The sequence below is a fragment of the Chiloscyllium plagiosum genome, chromosome 6, assembly GCF_004010195.1.
Source record: "Chiloscyllium plagiosum isolate BGI_BamShark_2017 chromosome 6, ASM401019v2, whole genome shotgun sequence".
Classification (NCBI taxonomy): Eukaryota; Metazoa; Chordata; class Chondrichthyes; order Orectolobiformes; family Hemiscylliidae; genus Chiloscyllium; species Chiloscyllium plagiosum.
The window spans coordinates 63,017,463-63,044,411 of record NC_057715.1 but is presented as its reverse complement, the minus strand read 5'-3'; the positions used below and the strand labels follow the sequence as shown (position 1 = coordinate 63,044,411).

General features: G+C 41.5%; 1 protein-coding gene across 1 annotated transcript; it reads right to left on the bottom strand.

Moving 5' to 3' along the window:
• Positions 1-641: 641 nt before the first annotated feature.
• Positions 642-26,831, bottom strand: mrpl30 (mitochondrial ribosomal protein L30). Its single transcript, XM_043691679.1, has 5 exons — positions 26,672-26,831; positions 10,647-10,730; positions 4,059-4,205; positions 924-997; positions 642-831 (listed from the first exon to the last, which is right to left on the bottom strand). Exons 1-5 carry the CDS (start codon positions 26,705-26,707, stop codon positions 717-719), a joined length of 456 nt encoding a protein of 151 aa, XP_043547614.1. The 5' UTR covers positions 26,708-26,831; the 3' UTR covers positions 642-716.
• Between the last annotated feature and the right edge of the window lie 118 nt (positions 26,832-26,949).

The window sequence follows — 26,949 nt, the reverse complement described above, 5'->3', positions numbered from 1 at the left end:
CATTTCAAGTTTAAAGAGCCTAGGACTGAACTCAGTGGGAGTATGGAGGCACCTTTTGTTACTTCAACTTCTCTTTCACTTTATTTGTCTTTAATCATGTTCTTTCATCATCCCTTGTCCTCTACCTAGTTACATACCTGCTCAATTTTCATCAGCTACAAACCCATTTAAAAAATGTTCAACTCTAACATTTTCTCATCTCAATGGAAGGTCAGAAACCTGGAATGTCTTCCCTATGTTTCTCCACAGCTAAGCTTATTGATGGTTTTAGCAAGAATCTTTAAGCCTGGGGAGATTGGAAGAAACAACTTACTACCTTAATGAAAACAAAACAATGCAAGTAGAATTAGAAAACTGCTCTTTTTAAAATGACCTAAGTGTTAAAAACACTAAAATGTGTTATTTCATGTTTCTGCAGTCCCCTATCAACTATTACGTTTTTAAACTTATTTTATCTTTCTCAAAAGCTTTTAAAGTAATGTTTTTCAAGTGTTGAAGTAGAACACATTCATTCTACCAAAATGTTCTAATACACATTTACTTTGGCATAACAGTTCTACTGCGTTTTCAAGATCAGTGCAGAATAAGAGAATTATGTAGCATTTACACTCGATGTTTTAAAAATAAACTTGAAATTTGACTTTTTGGAAATTATTTTGAATATTTATTTCACAGACAAGTGAGACATAAACAGCAGCTTAAGATCTAGTGGTGTTTTATTCCAATGGTTGCAGGTGGCGTCTTATAATTAATTCCCCAGTGCTCTTCAGGTAACTGTCTGCTAGTTCTTGTTCAGTTGGAAGTCCCTGTGGCAATTTCAGGGGTTGCACTCTGCAAAGACATTTGAAATATATATCACTAAATTTATATTAGAATTTTACAATTAAAACAAATTGAAGTTTATTGTATTTACATTCACCAACCTTATAAGATGCTTGATGACTTTTAGTTTATTATTAATCGATGGAACATTCTTATGGATCCGTGGCTGATGTGACTGGTAAAATACGGAAGATTTGTTTTTACATTTATCATCTATCACAGCATTAAACAGTAATTCAATTAAATGACATCTATAAATTTAACTTACCTTAGAAATGAAGTCAACATACCAGATTCCTAAATATCTTATTTCTAACTCTTCAATAAAAAAATTGTGCTGAATTAAACAGAAACCACTTATCAACTGAAACACTAATGCAATGAAAATAAACATATTTCAAACTTCACTGTCCTCTATTCTGGACTCTTACGCAGCAAAGGCTATACATACTTGACCTATTCAAAATTTTTGGCTAATGTTTCAATTTTGAAATTAACCAAATTACGCAATGTTCCATTTAGGTTAGCAAAAAGTAAATGACAGACTGGTAAGCTATTTTCTTAATTACCCAGTAACTTGCAAGTATGAAATATTCATCATTTGAGCAATCAGATTGCTAATGTTACATGACCCAAATCAGATCAGCCATGATCTTACTGAATGGTGGAACAGGCTCAACAGGCCACATGGCCCATTCTTGCTCATAATTTGTTTGCTCAGAAGAGTGCAAATGGATGGATAAAACTTTTGAGTCTCTGATCAAGAAGTAAAGGAGGCATATGTTAAGAATCAAGTGAATCTCTTCAAAAATATAAAGCATGTAATGGCATTCTTAAGATGGAAGTCAGGAGAGTAAACTGGAGCGTGGGAGGTTTAGACATGACCTGATAGAAATTTATAAAATAATGAGAAAAAGGTAAAGTTGATGGTAGTCGTCTTTTCCTTAAAATGGGGTATTTCAAGACTGGGGCAGATTTTTGGGGTGGCAGTAGAGATATATAGAGGAGATAAGAAGGGGAGAGTTTTTTTTAAACAGAGGGTGGTTCGTGTGAGTGGTGAATTTTCTCTGGAGGTGTTAGATGTGGGTACAACTGCAACATTTAGAAGACATTTGGATAGATACATGAGTGCAAAGGGTTTGTAGGGATACGGGTCAGGAACAGGCAAGTGGGACTAGTTTAATTTGAGCTTTTGTTCAGCGTGGACTGGTTGGACCATAGGGTCCGTTTCCGTGTTGTATGACTATGACTATAAACAATCTATTTAGTTCACTACTATTGACAACTAAATGTGGAAGGATTGTCAGACAACTTAGCTCTATATGGTTCACTAATGTCCTTCAGGGAAAGAAATCTGTCATTCTCACCTGGTCTGGCCTACATGTGACTGCAGACCTACAACAATGTGGTTGACTCTCAACTGCCTTCTGAAATCACAATAAGCCACTCACTTGTACCAATTGCTATGAGGCCTCAAAGAAATTAAACCAGACAGACCTGATATTGTCCTCAGCACCAGAAAAGATATTGGCAGAAACAGTCCTGCTGACCCTGCAAAGTCTTACTGGGGTTATCAATGAAGAGTGCAGAAGGGCATACCAGAAGCAGAACCAGACATACCTAAAACTAAGGTGGGAACTTGGTGAAGCTACCAAACTGGATGACTTGTGATCCAAACAGCATAAGCAGCAAGTGATGAACAGAGCTGAACAATCCCACAACTAATTGCATCAGATCTAAGCTCTGCAACCCAGTCACAAGTAGTTGTGTCTGGTATGGACAATTAAACAACTCTCAAACTCAAAGACGAGTCAAGCAACCTGACATAATTAAACTCATGTAATCATTCCTTATAATGTCTCAGACACCACCATTACCTTCCGTGGATATATCCTGTCCCACCAGGTCAGCCCCAGCAGAGATAGTGCAAAAGTAGTATACAGTCTGGGCAATATCTCCAAGGTATAATTTGCTAAGTATACTTTTATGAAACTGCTGTTTGACCCGTCTATGGGATTATTATGTCAATTTTGACAGAAGTTCCCAAATATTGTGAAGGAAGATTTTACAGGGTTAATTGGGCAAGGCTTTATTTTCAGATGCTAAGTAATCCATTAGATTACATTTGGTTTTTTTAAATAACGACTAGGTACAACTGAGTGGCCTACTAGGTTCTTTCAGAGGGAAGATTGCTGTGGGGCTGGAGTCATATGCTCGCCAGGACCAGGTAAAGATAGCATATTTCATTCCCTAAGGACATACATTGTTTTTTACAACAATCTTATTTTTGTAATCAGCATTACAGAGACTAGTTTTAGTTCCAGAATTTTGAATTTTAATTCTTTGAACTGCTGTAGTGAGCGTTTAACTCACTCTAGAGCATGTGCTTGAGCCCATTAGTTTGGTTGTATATCATTATACCAGCATTCACAAATGAGAAAAGGCTAAACAAACTTGCACTTTTCAGCCTGTGAAGAAAGCATGCAGTACATTTCACAGAACGAAACAAAGATCATAAATGAAGTATAAAATGTTGATCTCTAATACTATTATATATTTGAAACAGAATAAGGGAACACAGGTTTAAATAGTAACATAAGGATTGGTGTACTTCACATAGTGAATGATCAACACTTGAAATGGACCTCTGGACTCATTGGTAGAGGAGAAAACCTTTAAGTCACTGAAACAAAAAAAAAATCAGCAACTGGGGAGGAACAGAGATTGTATGGTGTTTCTGGACAGGTGAATGGTTGGTCTTCTTCATCCACAAGAATACTGTGATATATTACAATGGCTTAACATCCTGAAAAACCAGCAACTGAAACAAACCAGAAGACACTGCATACCTGTGCTTATTCAAATCATGGAGAAAAATAGAAACTGAATATATCTGAATGACAAAAGGAATTAAAAGTTAATAAGTGCCCATCACCATAGGGCAATAGGGAAGCATAACATGGATTTTATGACCAAACGGAAATCCAACTGCTATAGAATTGAATGGCCAGAAAGGTAGCAGATCCCTTTTTGGCTAAGAGTTGGTTTGCATTGGAAATCAAGAGCCGAATGACAAACAGGACCATCCAATGCAACAGAACACAACATGGACTACAAGTCACAAAAAAAATCCAAACTTTATATGTTAACACTAAAGGCGAAGTGTGGGGATGGACCATTAACTATAGTGGAGACACTAGGATTAATATAGACAACACACAGAGAAGATAATTCACCTTGTCTAACCCAAGGTCATGGACAATCTTCTTTTCCCAATATGGACGTCGTTTTGTACATTTTATTCTAGTAATGATGTGTAGTTGGTGAGGACAGTCTGGATTACCATTATATCTTGCATGGTCTGATGGTGAAACTTCAAACATCTGAAACCAAAAGATACACTAATTACATTAAAAAAAAATTATGCAGATAAACCATCAAATTATTCCATGGCATTTTGAACATGGAGCACTGATTTGAATCCTAAACTAAATTCAGTTCTCCAGTCTAAGATTAGGCAGTCAGAATCTAGAAATCTCAGAGGGAAGACTTACAACCTATCAATTCTGTGCACTGATTTTGGTAAAAATAGGCAATTGATCCCATTTTTACTAATTTCCTTTCCTTCAAGTACTTATTCAATTCAAATTTGAAAGTTGTGATTAAATCTGCTTTTACCACTTGTTCAGGCAACATACTTCAGGTCACAAGTCACCATGTGAATATATTTTCTTCATTTCATATCTGGTTCTTATGGCAATCATGTTAAATCTGTGACCCCTGCTCTTGAATAATTTTATTAATGGAAAGAGTTATTTAATCAACTACAATGATTTGCTATAGCTGTGAAGAACAGCTCTAGTCTCTCCACAATACTTAAGTCCTTCACCCTTGGTACCAGTCTAGTAAAGATTTATATGCATATAGCTTTAGTCTCAACATTTGGCTATAAAACACATTGGAACATTCTATAACAAACACTTAAATATATAGTCACTAGACTTTATAGGAAATGCAGCAGCTGGTTTGCATCATTTTCCCTGCAGAAAGAGGCCATTAAGCCCATCAAATCTGCATCAACGCTGCAAAGGAACATCCACCCAGACCTAGCCCCCACACTCTCCTAAAACCCTACTTCCCTGCTTTTACCATGACTAATCCATCTCGTCTGCCCATCCTTGGACACCACAACACAACTTATCGTAGACAATCTACTTGCACATGTTTGGACTGTGGAAGTTGTGAGATATGGTGTTATGAGGTTTTGTGTTATATGTTATCTTTATTACCTCACTCACCAGCTCGCTATATTCATTAATACCGGGTTCTTGTTCGTTCATTCATTCATAATCCTTTACTAACCCGTTACTTACTATAACACTTCCATATATTCATAAAACCTCGATTCTATAGTATATTTTACTATCCAAATTTAAAACAATCCTTTCAAATCCACTACTGCATTTCCACACATTATCAGCCATTATTACAAACAGTGTTTACCTCTGAATAAGTGCAGCATACAGAACAACACCATCCCCATCAAGTCTCCATGAAACATTATAATATTAATCAGTCCATACCAACCATCTCCTGGATATAAATAGATTCCCCAATTAGTAAGTACCTGTTAAATATCTTTTAACTGTGCCATTATCCATTTAAGAAACTAACTCACAAAACATCACTTCCATGAAATTGCACGAATGAATGAAACTCATACCAGCAAATAGGAAATAAATCTCACAACCCAGCTGCAGTAATCAGTTTAGTATCCTTTATAAAGTACAGGTACAATTTTAACTTACAGTATATAGGCCTAGTAAATTTACTAACATTTACCAACTTAAAACACAAAAGGACAACACCACCTAATAATGCAAGCTGACTGTTCAGATACACTTAATCCCATCAAAAGCATCCAGCATTTAGCACGTTTTGACCCATCTCCTGTCTCCAAGTATGCCGTTTTGGAAAATGTAGGGGGTGATTAACCCTCAGAAGAATGTTGCATGAACAGCCTGGTTTCTGGTATCGAGGCAGATTGTAGTGCAATGATGGGTATGTCGGGTTCCAAGTGATCGATTGTGATAGGGGACTCTCTAGTCAGAGGCACAGACAGACGTTTCTGCAGCCAGCTGTGAAAAACCGGAATGGTGTGTTGCCTCCCTGGTGCCAGGATCAAGGATGTTTCAGAGAATGTGCAAAATGTTCTCAAAAGGGGAGAGGGACCAGCAGAAGGTCATTGTACTCATTGGAATCAACAACATAGGAAGAAAAAAGGATGAGATTCTGAAGGGAGAATACAGAAAGGCAGGAGGAATTTAAAAAGGAGATCCTCGAGAGCAGTAATAGGAGAATAGAGCAGATGAATGCGTGGCTGAGGAGCTGGTGCATGGGAGAAGGGTTCACATTTTTGGACTTTTGTAATCTCTTCTGGGATAGAAGTGACCTGTGCAGGAAGGATGGATTGCACCTGAATTGGAAGGGGTCTAATATACTGGCAAGGAGATTTGCTAGAGATGTTCGGGAGGATTTAAATTAGTAAGATGAGGGGGTAGGATACAGGAAAATAGTGAGGAAAGAGATCAATCTGAGACTGGTACAGTTGGGAGAGAGAGTGAGTCAAACAGTCAGGACAGGAAGAAACAAAGCAGAGTACAAGGTCGAACTGATAAATTAAACTGCATTTACTTCAATGCAAGAAACCTATCAGAGAAGGCAAATGAACTCAGGGCATGGCTAGCAACATGGGACTGGCATATCATACCTATTATAGAAACGTGGCTCAGGGATGGACATCACTGGGTTTAGATGGAGAGGAATTTGTTAATGTGTACAAGAAGATTTTCTGATTCAGTATGTTGATATACCTACTGGAGAAGGTGCAAAACTTGACCTATTCTTGGGAAATAAGGCAGGGCAGGTGACTCAGGTGTCAGTAGGGGAGCAATTTGGGGCCAGCAATCATAATTCTATTATCTTTAAAATAGTGATAGACTGAATCTAAAAGTTGAAATTCTAAACTGAAGCAAGGCTAATTTTGATGGTATTAGGCAAGATCTTTCAAAAGCGGACTGGGGTGAAATGTTCACAGATAAAAGAATACTGGAAAATGGGAAGCCTTCAAAACTGAGATAACAAGAGTCCAGAGACAGTATATTCCTGTTAGGTTGAAAGAAAAGGCTGGTTTGTGTCAGGAATACTGGATGACTAGAGAAATTGAGGTTTTGGCTCAGAAAAAGGAGAAAGCCTATGACAAGTATAGGCAGGAAAGATCAGGTGAATCCTTAAAACAGTATAAAGGCAGTAGGAGTATACTTAAGAGGGAAATCAGGAGGGCAAAAAGGGGACATGGGATAGCTTTGACAAATAGGGCTAAGGAGAATCCAAAGGGTTTTTATAAATACATTAAGGACAAAAGACCAACGATGGAGGGAATAGAGCTGGTGCTGGGTCCACTGCTTTTCATCATTTATATAAATGATTTGGATGTGAACATAGGAGGTATAGTTAGTAAGTTTGCAGATTACACCAAAATTGGAGATGTAGTGGACAGCAAAGAAGGTTACCTCATAATGGGATCTTCACCAGATGGGCCAATGGGCTGAGGAGTGGCAGATGGAGTTTAATTTAGATAAATGTGAGGTGTTGCATTTTGGAAAAGCAAATCAGAACAGGACTTATACACTTAATGGTTAAGGTCCAGGGGAGTGTTGCTGAATAAAGAGACCTTGGAGTGCAGGTTCATAGCTCCTTGAAAGTAGAGTCGCAGTAGATATGATAGTGAAGGCGGCATTTGATATGCTTTCCTTTATTGGTCAAAGCATTGAGTATAGGAGTTGGGGGGTCATGTTGTGGCTGTACAGGACAATGATGAGGCCACTTTTGGAATAGTGTTTGCAGTTCTGGTCTCCTTTCTATTGGAAGAATGTTGTGAAACCTGAACGGGTTCAGAAAAGATTTACAAGGATGTTGCTAGGGTTAGAGGATTTCGGCTATAGGGAGTGGTTGAATAGGCTGGGGGCTGTTTACCCTGGAGCATCAGAGGCTGAGGGGTGACCTTATAGTGATTTATAAAATTATGAGGTGCATGGATGGGATAAAATGACAAGGTCTTTTCCCTGTGGTGGGGGGGGGGGGGGGAGTCCAGAACTAGATAGGTTCAGGCTGAGAGGGGAAAGATATTAAAGGGTCCTAACGGGCAACTTATTCCATGCAGAGGGTGGTTTATATATAGAATGAGCTGCCAGAGGAAATGGTAGAGGCTGGTATAATTACAGCATTTAAAAGACATATGGATGGGTATGTGAATAGGAAGGATTTAGAGGGATATGGGCCAATGCTGGCAAATGTGACGAGATTAGGTTCAGATATCTGGTAGGCATGGACAAGTTGGACCGAAGGCTTTGTTTCTGTGCTATATAACTCTATGACCCTATGACAGAAACCTGTCAAATATTTGTGTAATATGGATTAGAAAATTTCACGCCACAGTAATGGAATTTTAATGTATGTAAGATTGCATATAAAGGGGCTCTAGTAAGAAGTGTATTTCAGGATTCTATTGACGCCTCGAATTTGTTCTGTGATTGCTGAATAAAAGAGGCTATTTTGCCACTCATCGATTCCAGTTGTTATTTGAACACGATCCCAGAGGAAAACAGAGGAAACCAATATAGTGAGCCAGAGCATTAGCATGAGCGAGGGAGAGCATGAGAACTGAAGAGATAACTGGTGGAGAGTGCACAGTAACTGGTAGTGTTTTAACCTGAAGGTTAACATGCCTCAGGCGAGGGGAGAAGTCAAGGAGATTTTCCTGTGGTAACCTCAGCTGGTGCAGGAATTAAACCCACACTACTTGATCACTTTGCATAACAAACCAGCCTCCAAACAAATCTTTGAGGTACAGAAGATTGACACGTGACTTAATTGAAACTTACAACATTATTGAAAGGCTAGGCAGGGTGGATGCAGAAAGGATATTAGCCATGAATGGAGGGACAAGAACCAGGAGGTACAACATCAGAATAAAGGACAAGCCACTTGAACTGAAATTAGGAGTAGCGACTTTTTTTGAAATTTTGTACCCCAAAGGGCTGAGTCTTTGAATATGTTCAAGACAAAAATCAACAAATTTCTGGATACTGATGACATCAAGGTATATGGAGACAGTGCAAGAAAATGGGTTTGAACTAAATCATTAGCCACATTCTAGGATGGTGCAGTCGGCTCAAGTGGATCAATGACCTACTCTTGCTCCTATGTTCCTATAGCTGAATCTGTATTTGGACTAGATTGAGATATGAAGTTGGGTAACGATTCTGATATTGAAAAATCTCAGGTTCAGTTTATAATCTAAAGAGCTACAATCCAAATATTGAAAAGTCAGACTTGACTGGGTGTCTTAGTTGTTAGCTGGTACTGACACAATAGACCATGTGACCTCTTTCTGTACTATTAACTTTTTAATGTTTCTATGAAACAGAAGCTTCTGTTACTTGAGGAGAGAAAATTATTAAGTGGTTATGTCACTGGACTGTAATTCAGGAATCCATGGCAGCTGGTGGAATTTGAATAGGTTCTTTTGGACTTCAGCTCAGTTATAGTAAAGGTTGATAGGTCCTCAAGCCTAATTAAGAGAAATGAAGTGGGGTAAATCTTCTATTATTGAAAATCAGGTTCTGTATGTAACCTGAGGATCATAAAACCACATCTGCTTCACAAACACCCTTTCAGGAACAAAGTCTATCATTCTTACGTGGTCTGGCCTTCAAGTGACTCCACACCCACAGCACTCTGGATGTGCCTTAAATGATCTGTGAAATGACCTGGCAAGCCACTAACTTTGAGTCATTTGGGGTTGGGCAAATAATGCTGGCCTTGCACTGATGCCCATGAAAGAATGAAGGAAAAAAATGAAGAATGACAGTCTCTAACTGATGCATTTATAATGTTGCAAGGGCAGTCTTTTCAAAACAGATTTCTGAATGCTTTCTTTTCATGAGCATTTCAAGAACTGTCATTGTTACTTTGTGGCACATAAGTACTGCAATTAGTGCAAACTGTGAGAGTGGGCAAAGGGAGGTTGTAGCCCATCACAAATATGAGGGAGATTAGCAAGTTATTAAGATGAGGGCTAGGGGGCCTATTAGTCTTTACTATAACTGAGCTGAAGTGCGACAGAACCAACGTAGGCCACCTAATCAATCCACATCGGCTCTCGCACGCCTCTGTGGCTGCCTCTAAATGCTTGGTCAGTAGGCAACCTGACTTAATTCTGTGCACACTTTCCTGTAATGAATACAATGTATATAGTGGCAATTTATATAGAAATGGGGCTGCCAAGTCAGGAATTTCCACAATCCAAGATTCCTATGTCATTAGCAAAATACCAGTACTATGTCCCTAATAATAAAGACAAGGATCCTGTAAGAATTGTTTATTAAAAATTGTCAACTTTTCCTAACATCTCAAAGATTTATGTAGCTTTATCCGATATAATTGCAAATGCTGCAGGAATGTATCATTTAAAATATATTGCCCTGCCTGATCCTTCAAATTAGAATGTAATAGCATACTAAACGTAATCTGTCACGTCTTCCCATTTCACTGGTCCAGGACTTCCTGAAATTTGTTATCTTTCACTTTTTAATGTCACATCAGAGTTTTGTACATCTGGAAAGCAGTTTTTACTGAAGGATTTGTGGCATTTACAAATCGATATTTTTCGCTTGGCCTCTCACCATCTCCATTCTCCTCCCTAGACCTTTTCCCTTCTGAGCTATCAAACCATTCGACGACAACCCCCCCGCCCACCTCACCTTTGCTGGAATGCGAGCCTTGGTAAACTTCAATCGTACAAATCCAGCCCATGATAGTGGAACCAAAACCTGTTCCATCAAGTTCTGTAAAAACAAATTACAAGTTTTGAAAATTAGTGATGACAAAAGATATGTTAGCAAAGGTAAATAAAGTACACAGCAACTGCACACGACATCAGTAGCCTTTCATTATGGCTTTTCATTTAAATGTGTCCTCAACACATGGGTGATGCTTGTAAGATCACAGTTATTGTTAAACTGAGATGCTGTAATAGTACTCAATAGGAAATATTGCATTTTTCAGAATGCAGTTCTTTAAAAATTATGCCCATGACCAGAAGGTGTGAAATTTATGGAGTGATTGCTTTCCTATGACATTTCAGGTCTATTGATTTTAGAAGACGGGCGGCACGGTGGCACAGTGGTTAGCACTGCTGCCTCACAGCGCCAGAGACCCGGGTTCAATTCCTGACTCAGGCGACTGTCTGTGTGGAGTTTGCACGTTCTCCCCATGTCTGCGTGGGTTTCCTCCGGGTGCTCCGGTTTCCTCCCACAGTCCAAAGATGTGCAGGTGAGGTGAATTGGCCATGGGAAATTGCCCATAGTGTTAGGTAGGGGGTAAATGTAGAGGAATGGGTGGGTTGCGCTTCGGCGGGTCGGTGTGGACTTGTTGGGCCCAAGGGCCTGTTTCCACACTGTAAGTAATCTAATCTAATCAAGACCAGAAATGAAAATAGAAATTCATGGAAATACTCAGCAAGTTTAGCAGCATCTGTGGGAAAAGAATCAAAGTTAATGTCTCAGGCTGTTGCAAAGGTTCTCAGGCATACCAGGTTTTATGCAAGGGTGGATTTTCACATCTCTTTAAACTGGTGAATGTTGTTCATCCAGGTTGATCTTGTCTCATGCGTAATGTTGAATCAAATCTTGATTTGCAGATCTGATTGCAAATATTGTCCAGGAGATCACAGTTGGAGGGGTGTGTGAAGGCACTAGCTTGTTCTGTTAAGGACCTGAGTCTGTTCTTCTGAAATGCATAGATTGTTTGATACCAGGCATTTCTATTTGGATCTGCTCAGGGTAGTAAACATAGGAAGAACATCCAGCAAGTCTAGAACCAGTGGTTGCAGTATAAAAGGTTCGGGGTACACCATTTAGCATTGAGATGAGAAGATATTCGTCATGTTTAGGGTGGTGAACCTGTGGAATTCTCTGCCATAGAAAGCAGTCGAGCCCAAAACAACGAATGTTCTTGGGGCAAAGATAACAAAGAGACAAAAGCAGAAACAGGGTACTGAGTTGGGTAATGAGCCACAATTATGTTGAATGGCAAAGAAACATGAAATGTTGAAAGGCCTACTCCTGTTCCAATTTATGTTGTTATGTTTTTTCCCACCCCATGCTATAGGGTCCAACGTACAACTTCTGAAATTGGCTTTCAGCATGCTTTTGCATTTGAGTTTGGGACGTGCTAGAGGCAGATTCCTGCCATTTGATAAACCACATGGATTTTAAACACTTTTAGAATGTTTATATAATGTCAGTAAGTTAGGCGAAAGTGAGCAGTGCAGATGCTGGAGATTAGAGCCAAGAGTATGGTGCTGGAAAAGCACAGCAGATCAAGCAGCATCCGAGGAGCAGGAAAATCGACATTTCAGGCAAAAGCCCTTCATCAGAAAACTGTCAGTAAGTTGGCCATTCCTCAGAGCCATACAGAAGTCATCCGAAAACCACTGCACAGGACACTTGAGCAGATCCAAATAGAAATGCCTGGTATCAAACAATCTATGCATTTCAGAAGAACAGACTCAGGTCCTTAACAGAACAAGCTAGTGCCATACAGAAGTCATCCGAAAACCACTGCACAGGACACTTTTGTACACAAATTCCACATTACCTTCAAAGACTGTGGGTAACTCTACAAAGGCTAAGCTTATTTTTTCCAAGCAATGGACAATTGCAATGTGGAATGTGTTGATCTTCGAAAGAATACTGTCAAGATACTTAACTAAATTGGGTATATTGTTTGACTGGGGGTGTTGCAGCCTGTGCCCCAGAATTAGGTTGAGACAATTTTTTTCTGACTTAATGCAAATCAGTGTTCCAAGATTTTCACAAAATCAAATAGGTGATAATATCAGGTGTTCAGTGGCAAAAGGGAGCTCATTTAAGAGTCACAGAGTCATACAGCACAGAAAAAGACCTTTCTGTCCAAAATTTAATAACCGTTTTGTTGGCTTTGGGACCATAGACAGATCAGAGACCTTGATAGAGAGCTTTCATGATGTGCTCATCAGCAGCTCCCATAAACTCTGCAGCCTAGTTCTCCTACTTCAGCTTTCTCATTTTAACCTTCAATTAGTATCTTATTTGCTGGTATCTGGCCCCGCTTGTTGGTGATTTTTTTGTTAGAGGTTCTGCGAGCATTTAAACAAGTGCAGGGCACATCACTCAACACCGCTGCAGTTCAGCATTATTGTGGTAAAAATAAGTAGTTTTAGGTCCCCAGAATTGCTGTGTGTCAGTTTAATTGAGCAAAGAATATGACCACGGGAAAAGGGCAGGGAGCACTGCAACAAACAGGGAACAGCCCTGCAGCTACTGACACACTCCCGGCCTCTGTGTGGCCTCCGCAAACATCCCAAGGGACTTATCTGTGCAGCAGAGCCTGGTCTTGGAGTTCGTGAAACTCCAAGAGAAGACTGATTCAGTGGGAAGACCCAGACCAGGCTGGAACTGATCTTGGCCATGCTGCAGAAGCATGACCAGGAGATCCAGCGTCGCAGGCAGTGCGTCATAGAGGTGAAGCAACGGTCTGTGGCTTCCAAAATTGCAGCAGAATCCTCAGCGGTTCGGGTTCAGGCCCTGGAAAGGCAGGTACGGGCCTTAGTGGAGCAGATCAACAACCTCAAAAATCAAGGCTGTCGGAAGAACACCTGCTTGATCAGGCTGCCAGAACGCGAGGAAGGACGCCAGCTAGTCAGTTTTTTGGAGCAAGGGTTCCCGCAGTTTTTGAGGCAGAAGTCAGGGCGGGCCCACCGGGTCACAATGTGCAGGCCTGGATCAGACCAGCACCCCACCCAGTCTTAGTGCAGCTCCAGCACTATAGAGATAAGCAAATGATGTTGGAAGCTTCAAGAGCACTGGGGAAAGATCCTGATTTACAAAGGATCAAGAATTATGTTTTTCTAAGACTTCTCTGCATCCGTGATCCACAAGAGAAGGCTTTTGATGAGGTAAAAAGGAGGCTGAGGGACTTGAATATTCAGTAATCTGCAAGACATCCAGCAATATTATGTTTCAGCCATGGAGGATCAGTGTTTAATTTTGACTCATCGGAAAAGGCAAAGGACTTCCTGGACACTTTAAAATAGATTGGCTGGGTCAAATATTACAGACAGAAGTATTCACTTTGTCTTCTCTGTATTCTGCCTGGTTTACCTGCTTTTGGCCTTTTACAATTTAGGGATCCCCTTTTTCTTTTTCTCTCTCTTCTCCCTTCTTTCCTCCCTCCTATTATTCTTTGCTTTTCTATCATTCCCTTTATGTTTTTCTCTCTCCTGGTACGGGATGGGGGATGGGATTTGGGGGTGGGGTAGGTTTACCAGGATTGCCAAGGGTCAAAGTATGGATGGGGGACTCGGCAAGATGGCGGCGATTCTGTAGGACTGATTTGGACAGCTTTACGTAACAGCCAAGGCATACCAGTGTTTTTTGCCATCCTGGCCAACTTATGTGGTGGAAATATTAGTTTAAAAACTTTACAGAACACATATTTGTTAATATTTGAGAGTGGGAAGGATGCCAAAGGGAAAAGGAGCAAGGAAACAGCAGCAGGGAGGACACACCCCTGCAGCACCTACAACACCAGAGACTGCAGCAGTAGCAGCCACTCCTGAACCCTCCAGGGACCTGACAGACTCATAGGAATTGGCTGCGGTGATGGAGAGACTTACTTTGAAAGTTGCGGCTGCGATTGAGGAAATCCCTGGGGAAATTCGTGCCCAGGTCCAACCTATTGCATCCATGCTGCAGAAGCATGAGCAGGAGATCCAGGGCCTCGTGGAGAGGCTGGAGGAGGTGGAGGATCAAACTAAGGCCTCGGAAGCTGCAATGGAGTCCTCATCCAGTCGAATCCAGGTGCTGGACCGAGAGGTGCGGGCCTTGCGAAACCGTAGCAACGTCCTCGAAAATCGAGGTCGGAGGATAAATCTCCGAATTGTCGGGCTCCCTGAAGGTGAGGAAGGTGCGCGGCCAGTCAACTTCTTTGAAAACTGGCTGCCAAAGGTTTTGGGCCTTCATATCGAGTCCTGCAGGCTTCAGATTGAAAGGGCATATCGGGTTACAGTGTACAAGTCAGGGCCGGTGCAGCATCCTCACCCGGTCCTAGTGCACTTCCATTCATTTTAGGACTAGCAGGAAGTCATAGAAGCTTCCAGATCTCTGAGAAAAGATCCGCAGGCGCTGCTGAACAAGGGGTCAAAAATCATGCTTTTCTAGGATTTTTCAGCAGCTGTAATCCAAAAGAGGAAGTCCTTCGATGAAATTAAAAAGAGGCTGAGGAACCTGGACATCCAGTACTCCATGAGATATGCCACAGTACTTTGTTTCAGCCATGGGGACTCAGTTTATACATTTGACTCAGCGGATAAGGCTAAAAACTTTGTGGACACTTTAAAATAGACGGATTGGCCTGAAGAATATGATTAATGTTTGTTCTCTTTTCTATTTTTCCCCATGTTTTCCCTTCCTTTTTAAAATTCCTTTCTTTCTCCCTAATAATTTCCTTTTTGGAAAGGGGGGGGGAAAAAGACTTTGGAATAAGTTGTTCCTTTTTTTAATAACTGGATTTTCTGATGGGAAATTTTGTGGATGTTCTTTGTTGTCTCTCTCCCTTTTTTTTTGTTTGTTCTGCTTCTCTTTTAGTCACAAGTAGGGGTGTCATGAAGCCAGGGATGGGTAGAGTGCTCATCCTCATCCTGACTTTGTCTTTTGATTTAAGGACCATCTCCTTGTTTTTTTTTTCTGGCCTAAGGCTGGGGCACAGTCCAGGTTTGAAGGAGCTGTGAAGGAGGGGGTGGGTAGGGTGAGTGCCCCCTATGGGTAGGGGTAAGAGTCTTCCATTCAAGGTTAGGGATTTCATCCAGAAGAAGACTACGCTTCTCACTAAGCCCTATAAGCCCGATACAGAGAGGTTGTTGCTACGTTCCACAAGGACCCTTGCGGTTAGTGCCCTCTATCGCCTGCTGGGTGGCAGGGCCTGGCAGGATATTAAACGGTTATGTGAGATCTGAGAGCAAGAGCTGGGAGTAGAGATCTCTTCTGGAACATGGGAGAACATATGGGAGAATACTCGAAAGATCTCAATCTGTAATAGGATATGTGCTACGCAGTTAAAAGTTCTGCGCAGGGCTCATCTGGCACCAGACCATCTGGCGAAGTTTAAAAAAGGGGCATCTTCAGTGCGCCCCAAATGTAAAATAAGTGAAGGTCCTTCTGGACATGCCACGGGCTCCATGTTTATTGGAGCACTGTGGCGGGAGAGACAGGAAGGGTGTTGAGGACTGAAGTCAAAGTAGACCCAATATCTCTCCTCTTAGGTTTACCAAATTTACCATCTTTAGACGGGCATGGGAAGAAACTATTTAATATTCGTGCACACTGTGTACGGAAGAATATTCTGATGAATTGGGTGTCTGAGAGGACTTGTTGGGATGGCAGAAATTAATTATGGAGCACATTCCCTTGGATTTTATTACAAACATGGTGCACCATACAACAGACAATTTATATAAGACATGGCAGCCCTACTTGAGTTATTTGGATATAGATTTATCAGTTATCTTAACTAGGGCATTTGTTTAACCAGGATGATCAGATTTGTCAAGCCCTGGGCCCTGGAGGGGGACTCCAGAGCTAATACGAGTATGTATACAATGCTCCCGTTCCTTTGTTTGGGAGCCTTGCGTTGAGCATAGCTGTTTTGTACTTTATGGGTTTTTTTTGCTTTTCTTTCTTTTTTTGGTGTTGCTTTGCACAATGTTAGGGTTTGCTTTGTATTATAGAGTAAGTTAGTAGCTAGTAGTTGTATTGTAATTTATGTGTTTTTCTTTTTATTATACTGATATTTGTGATTGTTTGTTTCAATAATTTTATATGTTTGTAAAGTTAAAAAAATTTGCTAATAAATATATTTACAAAAAAAGGTATGGATGGGACGGGCTGGGTGGCCACTCTTAACTTTCTTTGTTGTAAGATGCATGTAACCTTTTTTTAAAACTTTGTTTTGCCTGGTTTTGGGGCGCAGATTCAGCTAGAATGAGCCATGGAGGGGTTAGTGGGTAGTTTGAGTGCCCCCTGTGGGCAAGGGGGAAAGTCGCCTCTTATTTGTTTTATATGTTGATTCATTGTAGAAGTAGTTAGAAGTTTTGATTTTGTAGTTTTTGTAGTTGTATTCTCAAGTTTATACAAACTGTTTACTGGGGGGGGGGGGGTCACGGGCTATTTCGGTTAATAGATCATTTAGATAGTGCATCTGGAATGTTAAGGGGAGTCATTCACCAATTAGGGGAAGAAAGATACTTTCAAGCCTTCGAAAAGAACGGATGTAGCCTTGCTGCAAGAAACACATCTAACCGATAAGGAGCACTTAAAAGTTACAGCAGGGAGGGCTTGGCCGGGTGTTTTTCTCATCCTTTAATTGTAAAAGCAGAGAAGTTGCTATACTCATCTAGAAGGATCTCCTATTTCAGCTGTTTGACCAAATTAAGGATGAATATGGGTGGTTTATTATCCTTAAAGTTTAATACATGGAGAGGAGTATGGGATCTTGAACGTATATTGCCCCCCAGCACACGCCCTCAAAGTTTTAACGGATATGCTTTCCAGTTGATGGTCCTTGGGGTGTGTCATACGATCACAGGGGGAGACATTAATCGTCTTATGGACCCTGGGGTAGACAGGATGCTTAAGGGTTTCACGGGCATATCCCCACAATCTAGGCAACTGGTGGACCTGAGCACGGAGCTGGGGTTGGTGGATGCGTGGAGATGTCTTCACCCTGAGGGTAGGGACTTTACCTTTTTCTCTACCACACACAGTGCTACACTAGGATTGACATGTTTTTTTCCTCCATCAGCCTTTCTGAATTTGGTGCTGTCCTGAAGATTTGGGAACATAGTCATTTCTGATGATGTGGCAGTGTACATGGAGGTTAAGGCCAGTGGTAATGAGACAGGCTTGTGGTCTTGGTACAGGAATCCTTTTCTCTTGAAGGATAGCAAGCTTGCTAAGTATTCTCCATGGGAATTTAAAATTTTTTGGGACATTAATTTGTGTACGGCCAGTAATCCATTGGTGCTCTAGGAGACTGCCAAGGCCTATGCAAAGAGTTCGATTATTTTTTATTCGGCGACCCGGTAGTGGCAGAGGGGGAGAGCAGCAGTGTACGCTTAAGGCCCAGCTGAAACAGCTTACTTTGACAGACCATCTGTAACCAAGCTGCAGCGGATTACAGTCCTCAGGGCTGCTCTGAATGCTGCGCTCACCCAGACAGCAAAGAGGAAGATCTCCTTTGCGAAAGAGAGGTTATTTGAGTATGGTGATGAATTGGGTAGATATTGGCGTATCTGGCCAGAAAGAAGAGTGCCCCCCAATCTATCACATCCAGAGTGTATGCTGGTACTCTCACTTACGATTCTAAAAAGATTAACGCAGCATTCAGGAAATTCTACTGTGTAGTACCAGTTGGAGGGCTGTGAGGACAGATTGGCGAAGGTGGATTCCTTTTTTAAGACCTTGGACCTCCTAGGTATAACTTCAGAGTAGGCATCTCTTTTGAATGCCCCTCTGACAATCCAAGAGATACAGGAGGCAGGGAGGCAGTTCCAGAACGGTAAAGCACCCAGCCCAGGTGGATTTCAGAGTGAATTTTATAAGGAGTTTATAAACATGCTGGCCAGGCCAATGTTGGATATGTACAATATTTTGTACAGTCAGGACTGCTTCCCATCCTCTTAGAGAAGCAAATATCTCCCTTATTCTCAAGTGAGGGAAAGTCCCAGAGGATTGTACTTCATATAGGCCCATATCACTATTAAACGTGGACTTTAAAACTTTGTCGAAAATGCTGGCATCGACTTTGGTGAATGTCTTGCCCTACTTTGTAAAGGAGGACCAGACGGGTTTTATTAGGGGTCGCTTCTAATAACATTAGAAGAGTACTGAATATGGTTCAAGTATGCCAGCAAGGGTCGATTCCGCCTTGGTATCAGAAAAAGCATTTGACCAGGTTGAGTGGCCGTACTTCTTTTATGTCCTGGAATGGTTTGGTCTTGGAGGGGTCTTTGCCAGGTGGATGGCAGTGTTATATAGTGACCCTCAGGCAGCGATTGTCACTAACGGTATAAGGTCTGACAATTTTAGTCTTGGTAGAGGCAACCGACAAGGGTGGCCCCTTTCACCGTTCCTATTTACATTGACAGAGGCTATCTGGAGGGACCCCAATATAATTACCCCGGAGGTAGGGTCAGGAGGGCATAAGATCACCCTTTATGCAGATGACGTTCTTCTTGTTCTAACTAACCTGACAAAATTTGTACCATTTAATACAAGTGATTAATTTCTTTGGTTCTTTCTCAGGGTATAAAATTAATTTTGTGAAGTCGAAACCCATGCCTGTGGGGAGGTCTTGTTAGAGTACCCGATTTTGGGGGTGGATGAGAGTGCATATAGCTGTGTGTGAGTATGTGTGTCAGTATGTGTGTCAGTGTGTGTGTGAGTGTGTGAGTGTGTGAGTGTGTGAGTGTGTGAGTGTGTGAGTGTGTGAGTGTGTGAGTGTGTGAGTGTGTGAGTGTGTGAGTGTGTGAGTGTGTGAGTGTGTGAGTGTGTGAGTGTGTGAGTGTGTGAGTGTGTGAGTGTGTGAGTGTGTGAGTGTGTGAGTGTGTGAGTGTGTGAGTGTGTGAGTGTGTGAGTGTGTGAGTGTGTGAGTGTGTGAGTGTGTGAGTGTGTGAGTGTGTGAGTGTGTGAGTGTGTGAGTGTGTGAGTGTGTGAGTGTGTGAGTGTGTGAGTGTGTGAGTGTGTGAGTGTGTGAGTGTGTGAGTGTGTGAGTGTGTGAGTGTGTGAGTGTGTGAGTGTGTGAGTGTGTGAGTGTGTGAGTGTGTGAGTGTGTGAGTGTGTGAGTGTGTGAGTGTGTGAGTGTGTGAGTGTGTGAGTGTGTGAGTGTGTGAGTGTGTGAGTGTGTGAGTGTGTGAGTGTGTGAGTGTGTGAGTGTGTGAGTGTGTGAGTGTGTGTGAGTGTGTGAGTGTGTGTGTGTGTATATGGCTGGGTGTGTGTATTTGTGTGTGAGTGTATATGTGTGAGTGTATATGGCTGTGTATGTGTGTGTGTGTGTGTATCACAGGTAGGTTTCCTGTACTTAGGCATTTTTATCATGCTGCCTTTGATCAATTATGTAAGGCTAATTTTGTACAGTTGCTAGAGAAGATAAGACAGGACCTCCAGCGCTGGGTGGATCTTCCGATTTCCTGGTCAAAATGAATGTTCTTCCTCGTTTATTATATCCCATGTGAATGCTCCCTTTGATGCTGCCTAGACAAGTGCTACGGAGGCTTAACAGTTGTCTCGGTTCTTTCATCTGGCGTCACAGGCAGCCTCTTATTAAGCTTGCCAAATTGCAGCTCCTGCAGGGGATGGGGGTGTGGACTTCACAGATTTTAAGAAATATCAATAGAGTTCCCTATTATCCTATACAGCTAATTGGGCTTGCCAAGACTCAAGGTCAATTTGGCTGGACATTGAGACCTCCCAGTCAAAACGCCCCTCATTAATTTGGTGTTTATGGACAAGATGAGGACTGTTACAGGCCATTGCAGAAATCAGATTGTCCACGGTCAAAGCATACAGAATGGTGCAACAAAGTGAGAGCAATTCACGAGAACCTTTCCCTTTTACTCCCATAGGAGAAATACCCAGATTCTGGCCGGGATCGATGGATTCTGGCTTTGCGCCCTGGGAATCTGGAGTAGATTCCTGTCTGGGAGATTTATTTGAGGGGGAGGTCTTGATGTTTATCAAGCAGTTGAGCCAGAAATATGAAATATCTAGGAAGGACCTCTTTCATCATTTTCAGATTAGGGACTTTATACAGAAAAAGACTACGTTAATGGTTAGTCCCTATAAATTTTATGTGGAGAGGAGAGTACTTCGGTTCATGGGTACTCCCCCGGTCAGCACCCACTATCATTTATTAGGAGGCAATGTCTTGAAGGACATTGAGTGACTGTGGGGGATCTGGACTCAGGAATTGGAGGCAGAGATTTCATCAAAGGCATAGGAGGCTATTTGGGAGAACGCAAGGAAGATTTCAATCTGCAATAGGATGCAGGCTATGCAACTAAGGTACTCCAAATGGCTTATTTGGCACCGGAGCGGCTTGCGAAATTTAAGACAGGATAGCCTCCAATGTGCCTCAAATGTATAACAGATATCAGTACTCTTACTCATTTGCCTGTGGCCATACCAGAAGCTTCACAGGTATTGCAGCGCTATAGTGAGCGTCTTGGAAAGGATTTTGGAAACCGAGGTCAAGGTAGATCTAGTGTCCCTCCTCTTGGGTTTGCCAAATCTCCCCTCTTTGAATGCGCAGGGGAAGAAACTGTTTAATATTCTTTCATTTTGTGCATGGAAGAACATTCAGATGAGCTGGATGTAAGAGAATCCCTCAGAGCTATCAGAGTGGCATAGGTTAGTTATAGAGCATATCTCCCTCGACTTCCTCACAAATATGGCACGCCCAAAAATGGAACGCTTATATGACTTGGCGACCCTTGTTGAACAATACAAACGCAAACTAGTCAGCTGTGTTGGTCAGGGCCTTTGTGTAGCCAATGAGAGCTGTGTCTGGTAGGCTGGAGGAATTCCAGTGCTCCCTGTGATGGAGAGCTTTGGTGGGGTTGGGCAGACTGTTGTAACTTAGTTAATTTGCCTTAGTTCAATTCAATTTAATTCAGTTTTTTTTTTGTTTAATTTATTTATTGAATCGTAGTTTGCATAGGGTTTTCTTTTTATCTTTATTCTTTTTCTTTTAAAAGTGTTTGTGGAGTAGAGTAGCAGTTTGTTTATTATTATTGTTGTTATATTATATGATTGTTATGTTATTTTGAGTTAAGTTTATAATTTTGTAAAAGAATTCAAATTCTTTTTTCCAATAAAAATATTTACAAAAAAATGTGCTAAATGCTGGCTAAATGATGCGATTAAGAGTGTCAGGTCTGCTTGCATAATTAAGAGGCATTAATCCTTTTGCCTTTTACATTAGTAAATGTTAGTTAAACATACTAAACCCAAATGCTCTAAGTTAGAAACTACACCTGTACTTAATATATAAAAAAGATATTAAACTGATTACCACAGCTGGATTGAAGACTTGTTTACTATTTGTCGGTGAGAGTTTCATTCATTCATGCAATTTCACTTAGGTTTTGACAGTTAGTTTCTCAAAGGGATAACAGCCCAGTTAAAACGTATTTAACAAGTACAAACTAACTGGGAAAACAGTTTGGTGTTCTGTAATCTATTCAGGTGCGGGAGACAGTTGATAAGGCTTGATTAATAGCATCATAGAGATGTACAGCCTGGAAACAGATCCTTTGGTCCAATTAATCCATGCCAAGCACATATCCTAAACTAATCTAGTCCCATTTGCCAATACTTGGCCCATATCCCTCTAAAGTCTTCCTATTCACATATCCATCCGGATGCCTTTTAAATGCTGTAATTCTACCAGTTGCCACCACTTCCTCTGGCAGTTCAATCCATACTCACACCACCCTGTGCATGAAAAAGTTGCTCCTTAAGTCCCTTTTATAATATTCCCCTCTCATCCTAAACTTATGCCTCTAGTTCTGGACTCCCTCACCACAGGGAAAAAGTCTTATCTATTTAGGCGAAAGCGAGGACTGTGGATGCTGAAGATGATAGTCAAGAGTGTGGTGCTAGAAAAGCAAAGCAGGTCAGACAGCATTCGAGCAGCAGGAAAATTGACATTTCCGGCAAAAGCCCATCATTAGGATTAGTGTTGTGTTGCATGACACTAATCTTTTGTTATAAATTCTGTCTTATGGTCTTATGCTCCACAACCATCTAATGAAGGAGTAGCGCTCGAAAGCTAGTGCTTCCAAATACACTTGTTGGACTATATTCTGGTGTTGTGTAGTTTTTAAACTTTGTGCACCCCAGTCCAACACCAGCTCCTCCAAATCCAGACATTTATGTAGGAATAGGCCTGATGAGGGTTTAAGATGAATGGGATGCTTTCATTTAGTCTATATCGTAATAGCAAAATATGCCATAAAACACAGCTTCAAAAATGAATGAATGAATTAAATTGTGTTATAGTAAATAATGGGTTAGTAAAGGGTTATGAACAATTGAACAAGAACCCAGTACTCATGAATATAGCGAGCTGGCCAATGAGTATGCAAAGAAAATCTAAAACACAATATCTCACAAAAGCAATTTTTTTATCTCAGCTGATGATAATACTGGACAAGACAGATCCCAGAGTGAGAGTCAAGAATGTGGAAAAGCAAAGCAGATCACGCAGCATTCAAGGAGCAGGAAAATCAACGTTTCGGACAAAAGCCCTTCATCAGAATTAGAAAGTTCAGTTGCACAACACCATAGTCTTTTGCTTTTGCCCGAAACATCGATTTTCCTGCTCCTTGGATTCTGCCTGACCTGCTGTGCTTTTCCAGTACCACACTCTAATCTCCAGATCTGCAGTCCTCACTTTCGCCTAGACCCCAGAGTGTGGCCTGGTTGCAGAACAATTTTGCATGGGATTAGAATACTGGCCCTTAGCTTTGTATGCCTTGGCATCATAAATACATTGAACACGTTGTGAGATTTGTGCCACTGTTATGGACCAGGCCAGACCCCCTCAAAACATTTCAAGAAAATAAACCCTAACTTTGCTCGTTGTTTTAAGCAGGTGTCCTGCAGATATTCCAGGGAGGGATGCAGCTGATCAAACCACTTAGTTTTAAACAAAACAAAATTTATTTACAAGATTACCGAATGAAACACAAACAAAAGAGATCAGAACACACAATAACAAACTACCTGAAAATCCAACAGATTATCCCAACTTAATGATGCTGTTCCCAATACTTGCTACAATCCCCATAAACACCCTCTTGGAACAAAAGGTAAAAATCAAACAGTGTCTTACATTAGAGAAAAGTCACAGAGAGAAAGTTACAGCCTGGACCTGCTTCTTTGGTTCCAGCAGCTTTTACAACTGCCTGACCGCTTTCAGTGTATAGCTAGACCAGAGAAAAACTGAGCTGGGAGAACTGGCCACTCCTCTTTCATTGTACAAGTATTTCTTTAAAACTTAAAAGTCTTTTGCTCGAAGCAGTACCTGTTAGCTATAATTAAATTGGCCCTTCAACTTAGACCTTTTGGAGTCTGTGTCTTTTACGATCTCTTTGAAAACAAAACAAGGACAACATAAACTTGTTAAAAGGGGCAGCATCATCACACCTCTCCCACCCTCATAGGTGGCGAGATCCAAATTCCCACCACCCTTTGGGTGAAAAACATTTTCTTCATATCTCTTTTAAAACTTCTGCCCCTTACCTTGTATCCATCCTCCTCAACATAAGAACATTTATTTCTGCCTACTGTATCTACAAGCCCTCAATTTTTTTTATTCAATCAAGTCCCCTCTCAATTTCTTCTGCTCTGAGGAAATTAACCCCAGTCTGTCTAATCTCTTCCCATAAACTCTCCAGCCTAAACAACATCCTGGTAGATCTCTTTCCAGTACAATCCCATCCCTCCAATAATACACACTCTAGAATTACTCACAATAATCTGTCGCCTAATCAATGTCCTGTACAGTTCCAGCATAATCTCCCTGCTCTTACACTCTATGTCTCAACTAATGAAAGCAAGTATCCCAAAATATCTTCTTAACCACTTCATCCACCTGATATCTTACAAGACTATTGTTCATGCACACCAAGGTTCCCCTGATTGTCAGTGCTTCCAAGGGTCCTACTGATCACAAAACCCATTTCCTTGTTAGTCCTGCACAAGTACACCACCTCACATGTATCCAAATTGAATTCCATTTGCCAGACCATCTATATCCTCATAGTCTAAGGCTATCCTCCTCACTATTTACCTCCCCACCAATTTTTGTTATCTGGAAACATACTGATCAACCCTCCAACAGTCAAGTCTTACTCGTTGATTTCAACCAGCAACACTGCCACCAGTGGGAATCCACTGGACACAGACCACTAGTGAGAAAAACACCCCTTAATCATCACCCCATGCATCTTACCACTGAGCCAATTGTGGATCAAATTTGCCAAGTTTCCTTGGATCCCATTGGCGCTTACCTTAGCTATCATTAAATATGATACAATTTGAAGCACCCATTATAACAATCAGAAATAAAGATTCAACCCCTTCACCTGCAACCACCTTGCTCTTCCTGACACTCTTAAACAAACTTATAAAGCTCATCCATTTCTTAACATGGTTCCCTGAAATTCCAGCTCCACAGACTTCTTTTTCTGAATCGATCAAAACTACAACTACTTTTTGTCTTCTCATTGGTCATCCAAATATGCATGTAAAGAGTGATTATTTGCAAGTTTGGCAGTTAAGAAAAACATTCTCTCAAGATTCTCTTTTCCCCAAGAACTTCAAGTAAACTGCAGCTTATTCTGACATTTCTCATCACAGAAGCTCTTCAGCCACGTTCTCAAACAGACTCGCTACCTCAGATTTCTCCAGTTTCCTCATTTCCCCTCCCCCCACCTTGTCTCAGTGAAATCCCTCGAACTCAGCACCGCCTTCCTAACCTGCAATCTTCTTCCTAACCTCTCTGCCCCCACCCCATTCCGGCCTATCACCCTCACCTTGACCTCCCTCCACCTATCGCATTTCCAACACCCCTCCCCCAAGTCCCTCCTCCCTACCTGCTAGACACACTTTCCTCATTCCTGAAGGGCTTATGCCCAAAATGTCGATTCTCCTGTTCCTTGGATGCTGCCTGACCTGCTGTGCTTTTCCAGCAACACATTTTCAGCTCTGATCTCCAGCATCTGCAGCCCTCATTTTCTCTTCGAAGATTCTAACCTACTGCGAATCCTCTTACAAGGATGCCTTCCTTGAAGAAGCTCTCTTCCTCCCTCTACAAGGATTTCAGTGAGTCCCTCTCTCACTGCACACCCCAGGTCATCTCCTCTGCCCAGAAGCTCTTCAGCCACGTTCTCAAACAGACTCGCCCATGACCTCCCTCCACCTATCGCATTTCCAACACCCCTCCCCCATCCCTCCTCCCTACCTTTTATCTTAGCCTGCTGGACACACTTTCCTCATTCCTGAAGAAGGGCTCATGCCCGAAACGTCGATTCTCCTGTTCTTTGGGTGCTGCCTGACCTGCTGCGCTTTTCCAGCAACACATTTTCAGCTCATCACCAGTAGCAAAACAAAACTGACCTGAAATATGAATTATGTTTTTCTCCACAGGTGATCTTTGGCCTGATGAGTACTTACAGCATTTTTAGTTAAACTATTAGGACAGGCAAGAGCATCCTGAGTTCTTATAGTCGGTTTTCCTCAGGAATCACAACATGCATATATACCTGCAAGCCTATAGATAAGACGTAGCAACTGAAGTAACACTCAACACAAATCGCTGAGAAACTCAGCGATTCTGGCAGCATCTGTGGAGATAAAGCACGATCGACATTTCAGGTCCAATGACCTTTCATCACTGTTTTTCTTTCAGATTTCCAGTATCAGTAGTTCTTTGTTTTATAGTAGAGTTTATTCCGCCCTTCAATGAAAAGAAAGCTGATAACCCTCAACTCTCCTTTCTCGCCTTTTCCCTTGATTCTCTTCCAGGTTAAAACATATATCAGCCTTCAACACACTTAACGATGCAGCCTTTACAATCCTATGTTTCGGAAAAGGGCCTCGATTACAATGTGAACACAACCTACCGTTAATCGATTAACGTTCCTGCACAAGGCAGTCATCACTTCACGGTGTACAGAAATTGTCAGGAGCAAGAATGTTTCCAGCCAAACACAAAATTAAGCTCAACACACGATACAATCCAGGCCCAAAGACCAACATGCACCGCGCTGAAATACGCGGAATGCCCCACAATTCCCTACACCCGATTCTACTCACAACCTCCATCATAGCCCCGCCTTCACACTCCATCATTCAGCCCCGCCTAGACACTCCACCAGTCAGCCCCGCCTACACACTCCAC

Excerpts from the sequence above, each read along its gene's own strand:
- mrpl30 (XM_043691679.1), bottom strand. The coding sequence starts at position 26,707 with ATGACTGCCTTGTGCAGGAACGTTAATCGATTAACG. Across the intron at positions 10,731-26,671 it reads GGAACGTTAATCGATTAACG|AACTTGATGGAACAGGTTTT; the intron begins GTAGGTTGTGTT and ends TTGTTTTTACAG. Across the intron at positions 4,206-10,646 it reads AGGCTCGCATTCCAGCAAAG|ATGTTTGAAGTTTCACCATC; the intron begins GTGAGGTGGGCG and ends TTTTGGTTTCAG.